The 19453-nt window shown below is 52.9% G+C and overlaps 1 protein-coding gene and 1 long non-coding RNA gene across 9 annotated transcripts in view; one reads left to right on the top strand and one right to left on the bottom strand.

Moving 5' to 3' along the window:
• Nucleotides 1–7563: 7563 nt before the first annotated feature.
• The window catches only part of ACOX2 (acyl-CoA oxidase 2), a 35996-nt gene continuing 24106 nt past the window's right edge, over nt 7564–19453 (top strand). For 5 of the 8 annotated variants that reach the window (XM_034658539.1, XM_034658538.1, XM_034658541.1 and 2 more), the window contains exons 1-12: nt 8678–8805; nt 9277–9353; nt 9520–9757; nt 10182–10344; nt 10786–10937; nt 11343–11450; nt 12331–12412; nt 13399–13568; nt 13906–14021; nt 14696–14868; nt 17175–17337; nt 18697–18887. In XM_034658539.1, coding sequence (XP_034514430.1) covers nt 9598–9757; nt 10182–10344; nt 10786–10937; nt 11343–11450; nt 12331–12412; nt 13399–13568; nt 13906–14021; nt 14696–14868; nt 17175–17337; nt 18697–18887 — 1478 coding nt within the window. In that variant the 5' untranslated portion in view covers nt 8678–8805; nt 9277–9353; nt 9520–9597. Of the gene's footprint in view, nt 7583–8677; nt 8806–9276; nt 9354–9519; nt 9758–10181; nt 10345–10785; nt 10938–11342; nt 11451–12330; nt 12413–13398; nt 13569–13905; nt 14022–14695; nt 14869–17174; nt 17338–18696; nt 18888–19453 lie in introns of those variants that run through there. The other 3 variants (XM_034658542.1, XM_002913531.4, XM_034658543.1) reach the window with 3 other exon arrangements.
• On the bottom strand, nt 10630–18734 carry LOC117801907. The gene is made up of 2 exons (XR_004624727.1): nt 18597–18734; nt 10630–16038 (listed from the first exon to the last, which is right to left on the bottom strand). It is a non-coding gene; the product is annotated as an uncharacterized LOC117801907 (long non-coding RNA).

The raw sequence follows: 19453 nt of genomic DNA, 5'->3' as shown, positions 1-19453 counted from the left end.
CATCCCACTCACAGCTTTGAGAAAAGGCAGTGATCAAATAGGGCATGGGACTCCAGACACAGAGCAGAGGCTCAACTCATGTTTGTGGAATGAACGACTAAGTGAGAAAACCCTTCTCCTGCTGCAGCACCCCCAGCCTCCTTCCAGGTTCAGCCCTTCCCACCACCTCTGCCCACCTGCCTCCTTCCTCCACAGTTTCACCCCAGTCCAGAGATGTCAGTTTGGCCCAGAAGCTTTCCTCGAGCCCCTTGGGCTATTGTCAGTACACCTGGGCCCAACTGGCACTTGCACCTATGAGACCAACACTGGAGCTCTGTGGGTCCTACACGCCACTCTGTGGGCATCCACGGAGTTAGGACAACCCTGAAGACAGAGGTCAAGTCATTGCCGAGTCCCGGAAACCCTGGAGAAGGAAAGGAGTTCTGACATCAGACTCTGCCCTAAGTGGGGAACCAAAAGCAGCAAGCCCGTTCTCACTGAGCCCACCCCCCACACACACCTGCTAGACCACAAGTCTGGGTTTGGGGAGAACCCTCTTCAAGGGCAGACGGGCACTACATACACAACCTGGGACACAGACACAAGACCTCAGGAGGTGATGGGACCCTCCCTCCCTGATTCCACAGTGGGTACCCCAGGGGAGCCCTCCGAATCCAGGAGGTTTTGCTGGGCAGCCTCACCGTACTTGGGATGGTATGAACTCCAAGCTCCATGAGGACAGGGACCCTGGCTGATTCTGCTTACCTTTGCTAAAACCAAGCCGAGTGTTCCAAAAGTTGTGAGTGGGTATCAGCTATGACCACTGCATTTACGAAGGCCAGCAATGTCACCACCTGTGACAACTCGATGTCATGCTCGCTAACCATGCAGACTGACTAACCAATGTTTAGGTAGATTAAAAGACTTACCTAAAGTCACAAAACAAGGCCTGGGTCAAGACAAGATTCACACAGAGCCGTCTGTCTGCAAAGTGCACATTTTCTCCACTACAGCTGGGCCTTGCACTTAGGAAGGGCCCAGAGGAGGGCCCTGTGCCATTCTGCCCTTTTGCCATGAGATTCAACAACCTATTTCAGCTTCTCTTTGTCTGTCTGAACTTGAGGGATCTGGCCTCCCCCCATAAAATAGACTCAGGCCAACGTAGACTGATGTGAGTTCTGGGGTGAGGAACGTTATGCCACCCCTTCCCCAAGGCCAACCAGTCTCCGGGGACAATCAACAGGTAGAATCTACCATTGGTCACTCATTTATGGAGCATAAGGAATAGCAGGGAGATCGGTAGGAGAAGGAAGGGAAGAATGAAGGGGGGGCGGTAAACAGAAGGGTGAATGAACCACGAGAGACTATGGACTCTGGGAAACAAACTGAGGGCTTCAGAGGGCAGGGGGTGGGGGATTGGGATAGGCCAGTGATGGGTAGTAAGGAGGGCACGTATTGCATGAAGCACTGGGTGTTATACACAAACAATGAATCATGGAACACTACGTCAAAAACTAATGTACTGTATGGTGACTAACATAACATAATAAAAAATTTAAAAAAAAAAAAGAATCTACCATCGAAGTGGGATTCCTGCCCCCCTTGCAAGACTGGACCTTTGCCTAGCAGTAACTTAAACAATTTGGTGTTTCAGTGCCCCCACCGCCAGACCCATCAACCCCCAGCCACCCTGCTCCCACCAGGCCCTGCCTCACAGTGCCCCTCTTTGGCTGGGTCTCCCAAGAAGAGAACCCATACCTCCCCGTGGCCACTTGCCCTCATCTCAGCCATCAAACAATTGTCTGAGTTGATGACGGGCAGGCACTCACCTACAGAGGACACTGGGTGCCCATCCGCTTCTCAGAAAGGACTCCTAGAGAGATGAGCAGGTCCCAGTGAAGGACCCTGACAACTCCCCTGGGCCACCTAGCAATAGCTACGTGAGCTGGGGCTCCCCCCTCCAAGGAGGGGCTTTACATGGGACGAGAGCGCTTAAGCTCACCCTTTTGGGGCCTGACCTAAAATGCTCACCCTCCACTGCAAGGCTGACTTTGGGCTTGCCCCATAAAGAAGATTAATCCTGTGCCCAGACCTGTATTCAAGCCCCAGCTCCAACGATCACTACTTGTCACAAGCCTGGAACACTGGCTGGACCCCATGTCCCCATCTGTGACACAGGTAATGATATCTATGCTTGTTGAATATTTGGTGTCTGCACCAGGGACTGGGCTAGTCATACTTTCTATGAATTCTCTCATGGAGTCCCCCCAGGACTGTCATTACCTCCATTTTACAGGTGAAGAATCCAAAGTTTAGAGAGGCCGAGCCACTTCCCGAAGGCACAGCATCAGCAGGTGGTGGAAGCAAGATGCGGACCCACGTCCGCCTGTCTGCCCGGCTGGAGCCTGCACATTTTTCCTGGCAGCATTTGCTGGTGGAGGCTGCAGGGACTGTTTTGCAAGTCACCCACATTCGAGTGTTCCCATCTGTCACCAGAAACATCCTGCAAGCAAGCCGAGGCCCTGTGGCCTTCCTCCTTCCTTCTTCCCGGACACCAGGTGGCCCAGCCTGGACCAATATGGCAGACTGGGCCCCAGGGACAAGCATCCAGGACCACTCTACTCATGCTTTAAGAAAAGACAGTGGCCAGTGATGGTTCAGTGAAGGAGCAGGAAGGAGAGAAACACGCATTGAGCATCTACTGTATGCCTGGCAGGTCCTCCAATGTGAGAGAACAGACACAAAATGCCTGGCCCTGGGCCTGGCCCATTTCAAGGGATGGAAGTTCCTTCTCTCTCTCTCTTACTCTCCCTTTTAAGGAGATCTTGACAGGTGGCCCGGCATGACTGTTAGGAGTCCAGGCTACAAAGCCAGACTTCAGATTGAGAGGTGGGGTGGTGGGGCACCTGGGTGGCTCAGTCAAGCATCTGCCTTTGGCTCAGGTCATGATCTCAGGGTCCTGAGATCGAGTCCCGCATCTGGCTCTCTGCTCAGTGGGAAGCCTGCTTCTCCCTCTCCTTCTGCCTCTCCTCCCGATGCCTCTCTCTCAAATAGATATAATCTTTAAGGGGCACCTGGGTGGCTCAGTCATTAAGCATCTGCCTTCGGCTCAGGGAGTGATCCCGGCGTTCTGGGATCGAGCCCCACATCAGGCTCCTCCCCTGGGAGCCTGCTTCTTCCTCTCCCACTCCCCCTGCTTGTGTTCCCTCTCTCGCTGGCTGTCTTTCTCTCTGTCAAATAAATAAAATCTTTTAAACAAAAAAAAAGATATAATCTTTTAAAAAAATTTTTTTTAAAAAGAGAGGTAGGGTGGCGGGGATCCAGCTCTGCAACTCTCCAGGTGGGTGACCTTCAACATATTACTTAATATCTCTGAGTTTCTCATCTGTAAATGAGGGTTCCAATAATGCCAGCCTCACAGGTAGCTGAGAGGACAGAGTTAACGAACATAAAACGTCTGCTGGGGCGCCTGGCTGACTCAGTCAGAAGAGCATGTGACTCTTGATCTTGGGGTCATGAATTCAAGCCCCATGTTGGGTGCAGAGGTTACTTAATTAATTTTTGAATTTTTTAAAAAGATTTTTAAGGTGTGATGCTACCTCGGGGACACGATGGGGAGGTGTGAGGAGACACCCGTCATCACAGAGGGGGAGGCCAAGACCTAGGAGAAGAGGACAGCTGCCCAGAGTCACCACATCTCAGAAGTCCTAACAAAAGAGGTGCTCTGGCTCTCTTGATGTCTTTGCCAACCTTGTACAAATAGGGAAATAGCCAGAAAACCAGGTTCAAATTCCAGCTCTGTATCATACTTATTGTGCAAACACCTCTCTGGGCTTGTTTCCTCTTCTGCAAAACGAGCAGAGGCATCCTACTTTCCAGGGTTGTTATGCAGTGGAGGTGAGGGAACCTATAAACATCCCACCCCACTCACAGAGGCCTGGTTCCACTCTGGGTCCCACCCCGAGCAGGGCCTAGGGCACCCCAGGTGCTGCAAAATAGTCACTCCGGGAATGATGGCAGGGAGCCTAATGTGGGGCATGATTCCAGGGCTCTGGGATCGTGACCTGAGCCGAAGGCAGACGTTTAACCGACTGAGCCACCCAGGTGCCCCCAAGACAAGCCAAATTTTAGCACAGAAATAGACGGAAAGAGAAAAATCATTCACCTCGAAGAGCAACCCTTTCACAGAAGGACCACCTGTGGGGAACATGTGGGGAGCCCTTGGATATTAACAACTTGAGTTCCTGAAGCGCACAGCATCAGGAGCTATCAGGAAAGATCAGGAAAGGCTGCAGAAAGACCAGGATCACTTCGGAGACCCAGCTGGGCACAAGTAGTTCCAAAGGAATCCCCCACTTTGAGATTGAAGGGCTGGGTCTCGTATCAAGGTATACAAGTGTGTGCAAATAGACACACAAACACACTAACTCCCACCTTTTTAAAAAATTTTTTTTTATTATGTTGTGTTAGTCACCATACAGTACATCCTTAGTTTTTGATGTAGTGTTCCATGATTCATTTTTTGCGTATAACACCCAGTGCTCCATGCAGTATGTGCCCTCCTTAATACCCATCACCAGTCTATCCCATTTCCCCACCCCCCTCCCCTCTGAAACCCTCAGTTTGTTTCCCAGAGTCAATAGTCTCTTCACGGTTCATTTCCCCCTCATGGTTCATTCCCCCTTCATTCTTCCCTTCCTTCTCCTACTGATCTCCGCTATTTCTTATGTTCCATAAATGAGTGAAACCATATGGTAATTGTCTTTCTCTGCTTGACTTATTTCACTTAGCATAATCTCCTCCAGTCCCGTCCATGTTGTTGCAAATGTTGGGTAATCGTTCTTTCTGATAGCCGAGTAATAGGGACCACATCTTCTTTATCCAGTCATCTGTTGAAGGGCATCTTGGCTCCTTCCACAATTTAGCTATTGTGGACAATGCTATGAACACTGGGGTGCATATGGCCCTTCTCTTCACTACGTTTGTATCTTTGGGGTAAATACCCAGTAGTGTAATTGCTGGATCATAGGGTAGCTCTATTTTTAAGTTTTTAAGGGACCTCCACACTGTTTTCCAATGGCTGTACCAACTTGCATTCCCACCAACAGTGGAAGAGGGTTCCCCCTTCTCCACATCCTCTCCAACATTTGTTGTTTCTTGTCTTGTCAATTTTTGCCATTCTAACTGGCGTAAGGTGGTATCTCAGTGTGGTTTTGATTTGAATTTCCCTGATGGCTAATGATGTTGAACATTTTTTCATGTGACTGTTAACCATTTGTATGTCTTCATTGGAAAAGTGTCTGTTCATATCTTCTGCCCATTTGTTTTTTGATTACTTGTTTCTCGTGTATTGAGTTTGAGAAGTTCTTTATAGATCTTGGATACCAGCCTTTTATCTGTAGTGTCATTTGCAAATATCTTCTCTCATTCTGTGGGCTGCCTCTTAGTTTTTTTGACTGTTTCCTGGGCTGTGCAGAAGCTTTTTATCTTGATGAAGTCCCACGAGTTCATTTTTTCTTTTCTCTTGCCTTTCTAATTCCCACCCTTTGAAACAATGCCAAAGCTCCAAAGTCCTTCACTATCAACCTTTGTTTGCTCGCTCATCCGCCAAATATTTTTTGAGCACTGACCCTGGGCCAGACCCTGGTCTGGGAACGGGACTGTGTTTGTGACCAAGAGCGGCACAGTCCTTGCTTTCATTGGTGATTAACACAAAAACCAATAGTTAAAGGAAAAATACGCACCGCTGTAGTGAGTGTACCGAGGGTGTGGTGTCTTTTTCTAACACCAGTGTGCGGCTTTCCACACCAACAGCCAATTCCCCAACACTGACTAGGTGTTCAGCAATTCAGTTCAATTCTGACACCAACTCTTGGGGTTAGTGTAGATCCCACAGATTTAAGGATCAGTCCCACAAGACTGGCCCCATCTCAGACAATTGCACTTTCCAGGGGCCACCTGTACCTCCGATGTACTGGCTATAAATTCAGAGGTTCCCACAAACCCCCACCCTGGGTTCAATAATTTGCTAGAATGACTCAAAGAACTCAGGAAACCACTTTACTTATGTTTATTGGTTGATTATAAAGGATACAACTTGGGAAGAGCCAGTTGGAAGGGATGCGGAGGACAAGGTCTTGGCAGGGAGGGGCTGGAGGCAACATGGAGCTTCCCACCTCCACGTTCACCAACTCTCCCCAAACCCTGTTGTTGAGGGATTTCTACCAAGGTTTCACTACAGAGGCGTAATTGGTTAAATCATTGGCTACTGGTGATTAGCTCAACCTGCAACCCCTCTCCCCTGCCTGGAGGTTGGGTGGGGAGGGTGTACGGGAGGGAACTGAGAATTCCAACTGCTTTAATTAAGGCTTGGTCTTTCCAGCAAGCAGGCTCCATCCTGAAGCTATGTACGGCCCCCGGCCACAGATAAAAAGGATATAGTCTTATCACTCAGTAGCTTGCAAGGGCTTTTAGGGGTTCTGTGCCGGGAACTGGGGACAAAGACCAAATAGATGCATATTGTATTATCCCACAAGGGGGAAAATCTTGGAGCTAAGAAAGCAGGTCCTGGAGCTTCTAATTCACACTGTGATGACTTCCCAAAACAGTGTGGTGAGAGACGAAAAGATAAAAAGGAGCTGGAGAGGAAGGACCAGGGGGGCCAGGGAAAAGGGGAGCAGGAAGAGAGGTCAAGAAACTATTAAGTTCAAAAAAGTTATAAATTCATTAGAAGTGACTGAGAGTTAGAGTGATTCCAGGTTTTCCTGCTCATCTCTTCTGTGATTACTGTCTCCCCAGCAGCCCTCCCCCCAACCCGTCTGGATGCTTCCCAGGGGCAAAGGACTGGTAGAGGTTTTTCTTTCCGCGTCCTGCTGTGCCCCAGTGCTTAGATCCTGGTGGGCACTTAAAAATATGGATGGAAAACAAAGCGAATCAATGCTTCCCGTACAACCTGAACCCTCCGTACCTGCCCATAAATACCTCACCGGCAGACCGCCAGAGAATGCAAAATTCCACCGTTAAACGTCACTCCGGGAATTAAGAAACTCTGTCATCGGGCACTGAGAAAACAGTAATCTCAAGTTACAAATACTCGGTGCTTCACAGTTTACTGAGAGCTTCCCTTTACAGCCTGTGAATTATAGACAAGGGAAGGGAAGCCAAGAGAGGTGAGGTAACTCCAAGTTCCATCTGGAGGTTTGGAGCCCAGGCCTCGGGACTCCAGGTGGCCGCTGTGGGGTTTGCTGGCTCACAGTGAACTGGGTGCGCGTGTTCCGGGCACTGGGCTCTGGAATGGGGGCCCAGACAGGCGGAGAGAGGAAGACCTAGGCTCAGCAGCTGACAGTCCCCGAGCAGTCCCCTCAGGTGGCCCGGGCACTGGCACAGTGGGTCACACCCCCCTGAGGAAGACAGTGTGGGAGAGAAAAGCAGGGAGCTCAGCCAGGGGCACCGGAGAGCTAAGAGCCTGCCAGGGACTGCCTTCGGTTTCCCATGTTCCAGCCCATTCTAGGGGAGGAAAAAGGAGCTGGGCCACCCACAAGAAACCTGGGTGTGCAGCTCAGCCAGGCCTACAGGGCCTACAGGGCAGACACAGGTGAGACAGGTGAGCTGGGCCCCGGGAACAGGGGTGGGAGTGGGAGGCCCCTGAGGACTGAACCGCCTGAGCTCCCAACTACTCTGGGCACTGCTTTCCTTCATTTCATTTCATTCCAACCCCTATTTACGAGACCCGGACTGCAGGCCAGGCCTGTGCTAAGCGTTAGCATCACCTGACAGAGGCCCCCGCGCCCTTGGAGTTTACCCTGTAGTGGGGGAGACCGCAATAAACAAGAACATAAGTGAGCAAATTATCTTGTATGTTAGGAGAAAAAGTAGAGCAGAGGGAGGGGCTTTGGGAATGCCTGGGGAGGGGGGCTCGGGATTTTAAAGAGGTCAGTCAGGTGGACCTCACTGAGGGTGATATTGAGGAAAGGCTTGAAGGAAATAATGAGGGAGCCAAGAGGACACGCAGGGAAAGAGTGTTCCAGAAGAAGCGTTTGAGCCAGAGGCTACAACCTGGCATAGGTGGGGTGTGGGGGGAGTCCAGGCCCAGCAAGGAGGCCTCAGCAGTCGGGTGTGGGGCAGGAAGACAGGAGGCCAGCTAGGCAGCCTTGCAGGGGGCCGGGGCCAGGTGAGAGGGACTCCTTGAATGTGCCAGGCCCCTTGTCAGCACCCCCATGGCCCTGCCACCCACTCAGGGGGTATCGGTTTGGAAGCCTGCATACAAACCCCACTTGCCGCTTGTGGCTACATGACCTTACAGAGTCCCCTTCCTGACCTCCCTGTGAGACGGGAGATTAAGAAACGTATCTGCAGTATTGCGGTGGCTGCCTGTGGGAAAGATAGACCACGTGCCTCCTGACAGCTAGGCAGCGTGGGACAGTGGAGCTGGCCACCCAGGCACTTGGGAGGCGAACTTTGGGGCAAATAAGGCATTGTTCCTATTGTCTACTCTAACAGCACCCAGTGGGGCAGCAAAGGGGCACTCTGTTCCTCCGGGGGGGGGTGGGTTTGCTGCCATCAGGAAGGCTCCTTGGAGGAGGGGTCCCTGGAAGCTGGGTCTCACTAGGAACACGGGGGAAAGCAGCAGAGGCAAAGGGGAGGAGGAGAGGGAGGGGAGGAGCTGATCCAGGTTAAGGGGCAAGGATGGCCTGGGAGCATGGACTTTCCCCAACAAACAGTGGGCACCAAGGGGCAAATTCCAAGCAGGGGCCGGGACAATGTGACTGCAGTTGAAGAGCTCAGCCGGGCAGCCAGGAGAACAGATAAGCGAGACACTGAGGCCAGGTGAGAGATGGTGGTGTTGAGGGGGACAGGCATGGGGCAGGAACAAATGGATTTGAGACACTCAAGAAGTAGGAAGGAGCCTGCTTGGTGGTTGCCTTGCTGTGGGGGAACAGGGGCTTCTGAGAGTCTGAGAGTTTGCTGAAGGACACAGGTCCACCCTTGCTGCGGGGGGACACACAGAGGTCCCAGGGGGAGCAGTTCCCAGGCCAGAAGCAAGCTTCTTCCCCCCAGCTCTGAGGTACCCCTCAAGGCTCACGGAAATGGGCTGAATGAGCCCAGGACTCAGGGGACCACAGGTCCCTGGAGTGAGGCCCCCCAGCAGGGCCGTCGTGTGACAGAGCCTGTGCTCTGCGGTCAGACCCTGTCCAACTCCTGGCCGCCTTCAGCTGTGTGTGAAGCCACACTCGCTCAACCTCACCAAATACTTTATCTAATGTGTGACATGAACTGACCTTGTGAGAATTCCCGCAGGCAACCCTTGTCATACAGGTTGCAGTGGACAGAGCTCGAGCCCTGTGACTGGATCCTATCCGAAGCTTGACAAACAGGTACTGCACTACCATTTATGGAGCAATGACTGCAGGCATGGCCAGCCGAGTGCCCGCAGAGAAGGAGGGGGGTGCAGTGGCGCTCAAATATTCCAGGGGAGTTGCTGTCCCACACCGAGCAGCTGCTGGCTGATGCTCAGCTCTGGGCGCTTCCTCCTGCATACAGGTTCTCAGCACCACCCGAGGCTCAGAGCCCCTCCGCCAGAAGTATCTCTCCTCAGGCGCCAGGCAGCTCCAGGCTAGGATGGGCAGCCCAGTGCACCGAGTGTCCCTGGGGGATACCTGGAGCAGGCAAGTGCACCCCGACATAGAGAGTGAGAGGTACATACCGTCCTTCAACGTGGAACGGCTCATCAACATCCTGGATGGAGGTCCCCAGAACACTGAACTCCGGAGGAAAGTCGGTAAGAGGAAGCTGAGGAATGGAACATCTGCTCTGTGCCCATATGCTTTTCTTAGAAGGGGAGCCCTTCACTGGCGGTCCCACCTTCAAATGACAAATTTTGCTCTCAAAATTCCACTGTTAGAGATTTATTCCTTTGGACTGTAAAGACACCTTTAACAAGTCCATATTCCCTGAGCCCATCTGAAGGATAGAAGAGTCTTAGGCAGCAGAAGACCTGGAGGCTGGTCTTTATTCTGCCACTTCATGGCTTTGTAACCTTGAGCAAGTCACCTTCCCACCTCGGGTGCTCAGTCATTACATCTGTAAAATGCCAATAATGTCTGACTTCCTTTCCACGTCCACAAGGCAAGAGGGTGGAAAGATCTGAAGGTGCCAGGAGCCTCACTCCGGTTTCTAAGCCCTCTGTTCTCTGTCTCTGGAAGAGAGCGTCATCCAGAGTGACCCAGAGTTTAGCCTGAAGGATCATTATTTCATGACGCAGAATGAACACTACGTGGCCGCCGTTCGGAAGACATTTCACCTCCAGATAATAGCAAAGCGCCTGGGCTGGTCGGAAAACAGCCCTGAATTCTATTACGCTTACAGGTACTCGTTCCCAGGGCAGCCCCACCAGAGAGGAGTTCACCTGGGATCACCTGGAGAGCCTTAACGCCATGAGCGATTTCCCCCACCTTTATTTTTTTTTATTTTTTATTTTTTAAAGATTTTTATTTATTTATTTGACAGAGATAGAGACAGCCAGCAAGGGAGGGAACACAAGCAGGGGGAGTGGGAGAGGAAGAAGCAGGCTCATAGCAGAGGAGCCTGATGTGGGGCTCGATCCCATAACGCCGGGATCACGCCCTGTGCTGAAGGCAGACGCTTAACTGCTGTGCCACCCAGGCGCCCCTCCCCCACCTTTAAAGGCCATAGCTGTTGGGAAGGCAGGGTGGCAGATGCCCCTTCCCTTTTGCACCCTGCCAGGCTGACGGTACCGGGGTCCCTGTCTCCAGTGGGCTACTCAACCACCGTGTCTTTCCCCGACAGAGCCGTTTCTGGAGAACTGGCCTTTAATCTGCACAGAGTGTTCCAGAAATCCCTCAGGAGCCTGGGCTCAGAGGAGCAGATTGCCAAATGGAACCCACTCTGCAACGAGTTCCAGATCATTGCATCATATGCCCAGACAGAACTGGGACACGGTGAGCCAGGGTTTGCGCACGCACGGCTCCAGAGAGCCCACCCCCCGCCGTAGTCGGAGATTGCGTAGTTCATATGGAAACACTCCAGCATGGGCAGTCAAGGGTCTCAGAGGAGGGGGTTCCTTTTTCTAGTTTTTACACAAACACACCGTAGGAGCTAGCGAGCTAGCGTGCGTGGGGCAAGTCGTTCCTTCTGGAAACGTCAGCAAGCATCCCTTGCCACGGACTGGTCATGTGTCCCCCACACAGCCCACGGGTGAAAGACGAGAAGTGCCTGTGAGTACAGCTGGGAGCTAGCCCAGATGGGTCTGGTGCCTGGCAGTTCCCAGCCCACCAGGACACTGCTCCCCGGTGAGATTCCTATCCTGACTCCCTGCCTCACGAACTCCCCTCCTTGATTCCCAGGGACGTATCTTCAGGGCCTGGAGACCGAAGCCACCTATGATACGGCCACCCAGGAGTTTGTGGTGCACAGCCCCACGTTGACAGCCACCAAATGGTGGCCTGGGGACAGTGAGTATCCATCCATTTCCCCAGCCCTATCTGTCCCCAAGGAGAAAAAGTCAGTCAGTGGGGTAGCGCCGGCTCTGAGGTCCGCCAGACCTCAGACGGATTCCCTGTTCTAGGCTGGTGACCTTGAGCGAATCCATTCATGATCTCGAACTTCAGGGTCTCACTCTGTCAACAGGGGGGATGGGAAGAATTTCATCCATGAGTGGCTGAGAGGCCCCAACTTTGAAGTAACTGAGGAAACCCACCCAGCCTGTGGGGGATGAGGGCCAAGACCTCTCTCACACGCACGTGCACACACACATCACATACACACAGCCTAGTCCCAGGCACTCTCGCCTCCCAAGTTAGTGATTAAGCTCGCCAACCCATCACCCAGTTCACAGATCACCGCCCCTGCTTCAGACACCCAGAAAGGCTCAGCCACAGTCCGGCCACCGGCGCCACCCTGCCCCCTGTGGCCACCAGGTGGCAACAGCATCCTGCTTCCCCGGGGCTCTGGGATTGCCCAAGAGGGGGCTCCCGCCAAGGCCCTCTTCCCGGGATGTGAATACACCTGTGAGGGCACGTCTGTGGCACTTCAGGACCCATTTGGTGAATGCTTCCAAGGGGGAGAAAAAACAATGAATGCCAAGAGTACAACTAAGCAGAAAGAAACAGGCTAGGGATAAGCAGAGAGGGAGAAAGACTGAGACAGAGGGAAGTCAGAGAAATAAGGGGTGGAGGAGAGAGCAACCAGAGAGGAGAGGGAGGGAACGGATGACTGCCTTCAGAAGGGCAGAAAAAAGAAACCAGCCTTGGCAATCAGGTGGGCTTGAAATCCCAGCTCCGCCCCCTCCAGGCCGGTGACCTTGAGGGCCTCACTCGCCTCTCTGATCCTCAGTTTCCTTATCTGGACAATGGGGCTTATCATACCCACCCTGCAAGAACTGGAAAGCACCAGCACGGGAGCCAGCAGATAAATGGTAATGATCTGTATTCACTATTATTAGGTGGATGACAGAGGGATTCATTTATAGGTTTTTGAGGACAGAAAAAAAGAGAAAACAACGTGCTCATTTCACAGTGCTTTTTGCAAAACACTGTTAGATTTGTTTGGTTCTTTGGGAGCAGTTCCCCCTCTCTGGGATCAGTGACTCTTCGAGGCTCCTGGGATGGGGGGGCAGTGATGCACACCTTTCCCTGTGATCAGGGATCAGTTTTCTTACCATGGATCCTAACATACATACCCCAGCAGCTCTGACGTAAAGATTCCAAAGAAAAATGACTCAAGGGCACACACTGCAGCCAGAAGACTGCAGAAGAACCAAATTTTTAAAGATGCCAAGCTTTTCCAGGTTGTTCCATTTAGGCTATTTTCATTAAAATCCATAACCTTTGTCAGCTTTGCCTTTGGAAGGGGAAGCACCTAGAGGGTGTAGAGGGCTTTGCACCCCTCAAGATCACCAGCAGCCTCCTTGAGCCTCCCTACCCCATGCCTGTGTATTGTAGGGTGGTCGCTCCACACATGTAACCTTTAGACAGAACCCCCTGCACCTCCAGCCACCAAATTGCTGTCCATAAAGCCCTCCAACCCAGTGCATTCCAGAGCCAGACACTCATATGAAAGCTTTCAATACTGTTGCAGTCATTTCCAAGGATGAGTCAAGGCCATGTGAGTCAAGGGGTATCCTGAAAAAGCATCACTTTGTTGCCCTGGATGCTACCCCCTCCTCTGCCTGGCTCTCCCTGCCCTGTGTAAACCCCCTGGAAATACCCGCTACCCTTCAGGCCCCTTGCGCATCCTCCCCTGACCCTTACCATTTGAGGCAGATCAAACAAACCCCATTCTGGCTTCATGGGGTGCCTGCCCTTCCCCATGCCACCACACTGGTCCTCCTAACCCATTACAGATTTAACCCATATCCAGATTCCTGGTAGGGAGAGTTAGCTTGCCTGCTCCATACCCCAGGGCCTCCTACACCAGAGATCATGTGGCGCCTCTCCTTTCTCCAACTTCAGTGGGACGGTCAGCCACCCACACTTTGGTCCAGGCCCAGCTGATCTGCTCAGGAGCCCGGCGGGGCATGCACGCCTTCATCGTGCCTATCCGGAGCCTTGAGGACCACAGCCCACTGCCAGGTAAGCCCCGGTGGCTCCCAGGACCACTGCCAAGAAGAGACTGCACCAGGCCTCCCCATCCTGAGGCCCCAGAGGTCATGGGAGAAGCTGGGACATGTCTCCCTTGGGCAGGGAGGAGTCCAGTTGAATAGACCTGGTGCTAACTAGCTGGGTGAACTTGGGCAAGATTCAGCACCTGTCTGACCTTGGCTCGGTCACCTGCAAAACAGGTGTAATAACCCATGTGACAGGCTGCTGTGAGGCTCAGGGGAGCTGGAACGTGGGTTGGGGGGCAGGGGGTACCTGGCACACTGCAAGCACACGGCTGACAGACGTTCCCATCTCCATCTCCTTCTAGGAGTCACCGTTGGAGACATTGGGCCCAAGATGGGCTTTGACTCCATAGACAATGGCTTCCTGCGACTGGACCACGTGCGGGTCCCTAGAGAGAACATGTTGAGTCGCTTTGCACAGGTGGGAGTCCTGGGGGGGGGGGCAAGCCCGCACTGCCTAGAAAGGGGGTAGCAGTCCTCCTGCAGATTGCTGCTGGCTCTGGGTCTTCCTCTAAAGAGCAGAGTTTGGGGTACCCCACCCCCACCCCAGAGAGGCTCTGGTACCCCACAGATCTGGGTAAAGCCCCAGTTAAGGAGCTGTGTGATCTTGGGCGAGTCACTTAACCTCTCTGAGCCTCAGAGTTCTCATGGGTAAATGCTCAGAGCTTCATGGGGTGGCAGAGCAGTCACAGGGTCAGTGGCAAGGCGACGTGAGAAGAGGGAAGGGCTGAGGGTAACATGCCTATTTAGCTACAGTGAGGCCTGGACAACTAGTCACTGACCAGACACCACCTGAGTGCTTGAGGAAGTTCTGGAGTCCCCGTCTTGCCAGGCATTCCCTTTAGCTATGGATTTGGGGGAGGTCCTGGGTGTCCCAAGAGAGGCGCTGTGAACCCAGGCACCTGAGGCAATGGCTGGCCAGCAGAAAGCACGGGTGCGGGTAACAACCGGCGCGCTCCGGCGGTCCATCAGCCACCTGCTCCAGGTGAGCGGTCTGAGGCCTGTGTGCCTGAAGGCGAGGCAAGCCCACAGTTATGGTGTAGGACAGGCTGGGGAGCCTAGGCTCAGACCCGGCGCCTGTCTTCGGTCCACCAGGTCTTGCCAGATGGCACCTACTTCAAGCTCGGATCACCGCAGACCAACTACTTTTCCATGGTGGTGATGCGGGTGGATCTGCTGCTGGGCGAGATCATACCCCTGCTGCAGAAGGCCTGTGTCATCGCCGTCCGCTACTCCGTCATCCGCCGCCAGTCGCGCATCCGGCCCAGGCAAGGGGCACCCACAGCTGACCATGACAGACAGGGCTACTCTCCATCCCACAGTGCCTGCCCCCGGATGCCACCCCCTGCCAGAGTGGTGTGCCGGGAATACACGTTACCCCCGCAACACACGCGCAACTTCTGCCCAGACCCGGCCCGTCTGGGGCTGTCTGCAACGTCTCCATTGGGCTCCCTCTAACCCTGGTCGACCTAGCCCGACCTGTGTCTGTCAGTGTCTGGGTTTCTGTGTGGTCTTTGGCCCTGTACCATCAGATCTGACTCAGATCTGTCTGTCCGAGTCCAGCTCGGCTCTGACTGGCTGAGTGTGTCTGGGTTGTCAGCTGGTTGCCAAAAGGTGGGCGATCATGGCTCCTGAGTTCTGTCAGGGTGTGAGTGATCATGTCTGAGAAAGCCCAGCTGTCACAGTGGACAGTGGATGGTGTGGGTTCTGTCTGGCTGTGACCGTCAGCATCCCCGTGCGGTATGGCCAAGTCCGGATCGGTTCTGTGGTATGTGGCTGTGTCCAGCTAAGGCTCCCTCGGCTCCATGGGACTAAATAGCTCACTGTGCTCTCTGTTGTTGTTTAAATATTTAAGTAATCTTCACACCCAACGTGGGGATTGAACTCACAACCCTGAGATCAAGTTCCGCATGCTTCTCTGACTGAGCCCACCAGGCGCCCCTGTACTCTCTGTTTTTTACCGTGTGTGATGTGTCCCCATGCATATGCGTGCCTGTGTAAACACAGGCACGGCTGCCAGCGAAAGGAAATATAGGACTGCCGGTTAAATTTGAATTTTAGGTAAACAGCAAATAATTTTTTAGAATGCATATGCTCGCAGTGGCCAGGATGTGGCAGCATGGAGCTGAGCGTATGGTGCCAGTGTGGGAAGAGAGGGTACAGTCATGACTGCACTCATGGTGCTGAGGGGTGGGCTTCTTGTCCCACCTCTGCTAAGGGACCTTGGGCAAGTCCTTTGCTCGCTCTGGGCCTCTGTTTTCTCACCTGAGAAATGGAAAGAGTGGGAGAACTTCCAGTGTAAGAATCCGGTGACACTTTGTGCCGTGGGCTCAAGGATCCAGGAGTGCAATGCGAAATGGACAGGGGGTCAGATGCCAGACAGACCTGGGGGACACACAGCTGGGCCGCACCACTTCTTTGTCCCTCAGCGTCCTCACCTACAACACAGGCATGACAGGAGCACTCTTTCAGGGCAGTGTGGACAGTGAAAGGCAACAAAGCAAGCCAGGCCCATAGCCCAGGGTCCTTTTCCTCCAGCAAACGCAGGGCACTGCAATTGGCCTGGGTTTCAGAAACCCCCTGCTGAGGAAGTCTTGTCTGGAGGACAGGGGTGCTGGGGAAAAGGTGCTGCCATTGAAGTCCTGTCCAGAGCCCAGTTCTCTGGGTTGCACAAGTGTCCCAAGGATGGTTATGATGTATGTGTCTGAGCCGCCTGGGTGGCTCGGTCGTTTAAGTGTCCGACTCTTGGTCTCAGCTCAGGTCATGATCTCAGGGTTGTAGGATCGAGCCCCATGTCAGGACTCTGTGCTCAGTGGGGAGTCGGCTTGAGATTCTCTCTCTCCTCTCCCTCTGCCCCTCCCCCATCAAATAATAAATAAATAAAATCTTTTTTTTAAGATTTTATTTATTTATTTGACAGAGAGAGAGGCAGCAAAAGAGGGAACACATGCAGGGGGAGTGGGAGAGGGAGAAGCAGACTGCCACTGAGCATGGAGCCCGAAGAGGGGCTTGATCCCAGGACCCTGGAATCATGACCTGAGCCAAAGGCAGACGCTTAACAACTGAGCCACCCAGGCACCCCAAAATCCTTTTTTTTTTTTAAGTGTCCAAATGAGGGTCTGCTGACCTAAGATTCTTCCAAACAGCCATGGGAGGCTTCTCACAGTCACACTTTCTTTTAATCCACAAATAGTTATTCCGGTCCCCTTCGTGCTGGGCACAGCAACAGACAAGGCATATACAGTCCCTGCCTTGGGATTCTGTCAGTCCCAAGTTCCCAACTTTCCAGATGTTGGCAAGATAATATGGTGCATAGGCTGTAATTTTGTACACTTCCCCCATAAAGGGCAGCACCCATAAGCAAACATGTCAGTATTTCTACAGAGAAATGTGTAGATATTCATGTTAGATGGAATTTTAAGATTATTACTAACCTCATACCAGTTCAGATCAAGTTTTGGGTTGAGTTATTAAAAAACCCCTCAGTTTTTAAGTCTTTTATGGCCCTGGGGATATGAGAAGGTGGAAGGGGCATGTAGCAATCTTCTAAACCTTCTGCTTTTCTTCTCCTCAGCGATCCAGAGGCAAAAATCCTGGACTACCAGACACAGCAGCAGAAACTCCTTCCTCATCTGGCCACAGCCTATGCATTCCATTTCCTGGGGAGTAACCTCTCGGAATTCTTGCACAGCTCCTATGATGCCATTCTGAACAAAGACTTCAGCCACCTGCCTGAGGTACGTGCTGTCTGCTGGGGGGCAGGAGCTGGGAAAATGGCTGAAATTGTTCTGCCCACTAGAAAGCAACCCGCTCCTGTTCCCATGGGCTCCTCTTACTTCCTCCCCCCAGCCGTCCAATATCCCAGGACGTCCAGGGCGAACTATATCCCGGCATATAAATCCACCTACATCTGGCCTCCAGAAAGCTCCAAAAATGCTGGAGGGAATAATCACACATAATGCACAGAACACAAGAGCACAATCCCTGGTGTGTATTTGAAACCTAAAAAGCTCTGAAAAATTACAGTCATTGAGAACACATTTGCTGGCATGGTATGAACTGAATTGATCTGATTTATCCCACTGGATGTGTACACATTTTGCAGCAGAAATACTAATGAGTTTGATCACTAAGGCTGCCCCAGACTTTTCTGGGTATTATATATAATCTACCTTCAATGCCCTGCTTTAGCTTTCTGAAATTCAAAAAATACTGATTACAAAACACATCGGGCCCCGAGGGTCCCAGATGAAGGACTCTGGGCTTAGATATACATTAAGTTTTAGTCCACCAGACCCTGTGATTTATAAGCATTGCTTCATTAATCCTACCAATTGTGCTACTGGCACCATTTACATTTCCATTTTACAGATTAGGAAAGTGAAGCACAGAGAGATTAAAGAACATGACCTTCCTCCCAAGTACTTAAAAGTCTGAAAGACGGGGGCACCTGGGTGGCGCAGTCGTTAAGCGTCTGCCTTCGGCTCAGGGCGTGATCCCGGCGTTCTGGGATCAAGCCCCACATTGGGTTCCTCTGCTGGGAGCCTGCTTCTTCCTCTCCCACTCCCCCTGCCTGTGTTCTCTCTCTCGCTGGCTGTCTCTCTCTCTGTCAAATAAATAAAATGTTTGAAAAAAAAAAAAGTCTGAAAGATGGGTAAGGGCTTTCAAAAACCAAAAGCTCAAACTAGGTCTGCTACCTGGCAGCCCCTCCTACAACCCAGGTCAGTGGGTTGATGGTGGATCTCCACAGTCACAGGCCGGCTCTCCAAAAACTCCACTTGCCAGCAAAATCCATAACTCCTAGATGATGGTGAGCCCAATCCAGGAAGCACCCTCTTCCCGAGATCCTGGAGACACTGGCCTGGACAGTTTTCCTTTGTTTTTACTGTCCCTACAGCTACATTGCCTCATCGTATGACCTTGGGCAAGTCACATAACATATCTGAGTCTCAGCCTTCTCGTTCATAAAGTTGCAAGCCTAGGAAATTATTCTTACCTCACAGGTTGTCATGGGCATACAGCAGGTGCTCAATGAGTGGGAAGCATGGTTGTTCCTGGAGGGATCCCTTCCTCACCCTGATCCCCTGTCCTTGCAGCTTCACGCACTGAGCGCAGGAATCAAGGCCATGGTGTCAGACTTGTGCCTCCAGGGGACTGAGCTGTGCCGCCGAGCCTGTGGCGGCCACGGCTACTCGAACCTGAGCGGCCTGCCCTCACTGGTCACCAAAGTGACAGCCTCCTGCACCTACGAGGGTGACAACACCGTGCTCTATCTGCAGACAGCCAGGTGAGGCCCCTGCGTGCGCTGAAGCAGCGCGCGATGCCCACGGCGGGAGCAGGCACCGGGCAGCGCAGTGCAGAGACCCACCAACACGCACGGTCTGCCTCCAGTCCATCCGGAGCTTTTCGTAGGCCGGACAAGAGCACAGCTGTCCCGTGCTTCACTTTCTTCAGGGGCTCCGCACAGCTCTCCGGAAAACGCCGCACTGCACCTGCCCCACGGGGCCCCACGGGGTCCTTGCGGCCTGCCCCACCCCCCCTCCCCGCCTCCATTCCGGGGGTGCGCTCCCTTCCCCAGCTGGTCCCGGTTCCTCTTTCCCATGGCCGCTCACATGAGCTTCCCTGCCGCGAGGACTCCGCCCCAGCCTGCTGGGCCTGCTGTAAGCAGCTCCTCTCATCTCTCAGCTCCCCGCTTAGATGCCAGCCCAGACCGAACACGAGTTGCACCAGCCCCACCCAACACGATCCGAGGGGCTCTTCCCTGTGAGCCAGAGTTTTGAGGGCCTTGATCACGGTCCATCCCGGGCTTAGCACAGGGCCTGCACGCGGAGGCTCTCACCTGAGAGGCAGGAA

The sequence above is a fragment of the Ailuropoda melanoleuca genome, chromosome 4, assembly GCF_002007445.2.
Source record: "Ailuropoda melanoleuca isolate Jingjing chromosome 4, ASM200744v2, whole genome shotgun sequence".
Lineage (NCBI taxonomy): Eukaryota > Metazoa > Chordata > Mammalia > Carnivora > Ursidae > Ailuropoda > Ailuropoda melanoleuca.
This window is presented reverse-complemented; position numbering and strand designations above follow the sequence as displayed.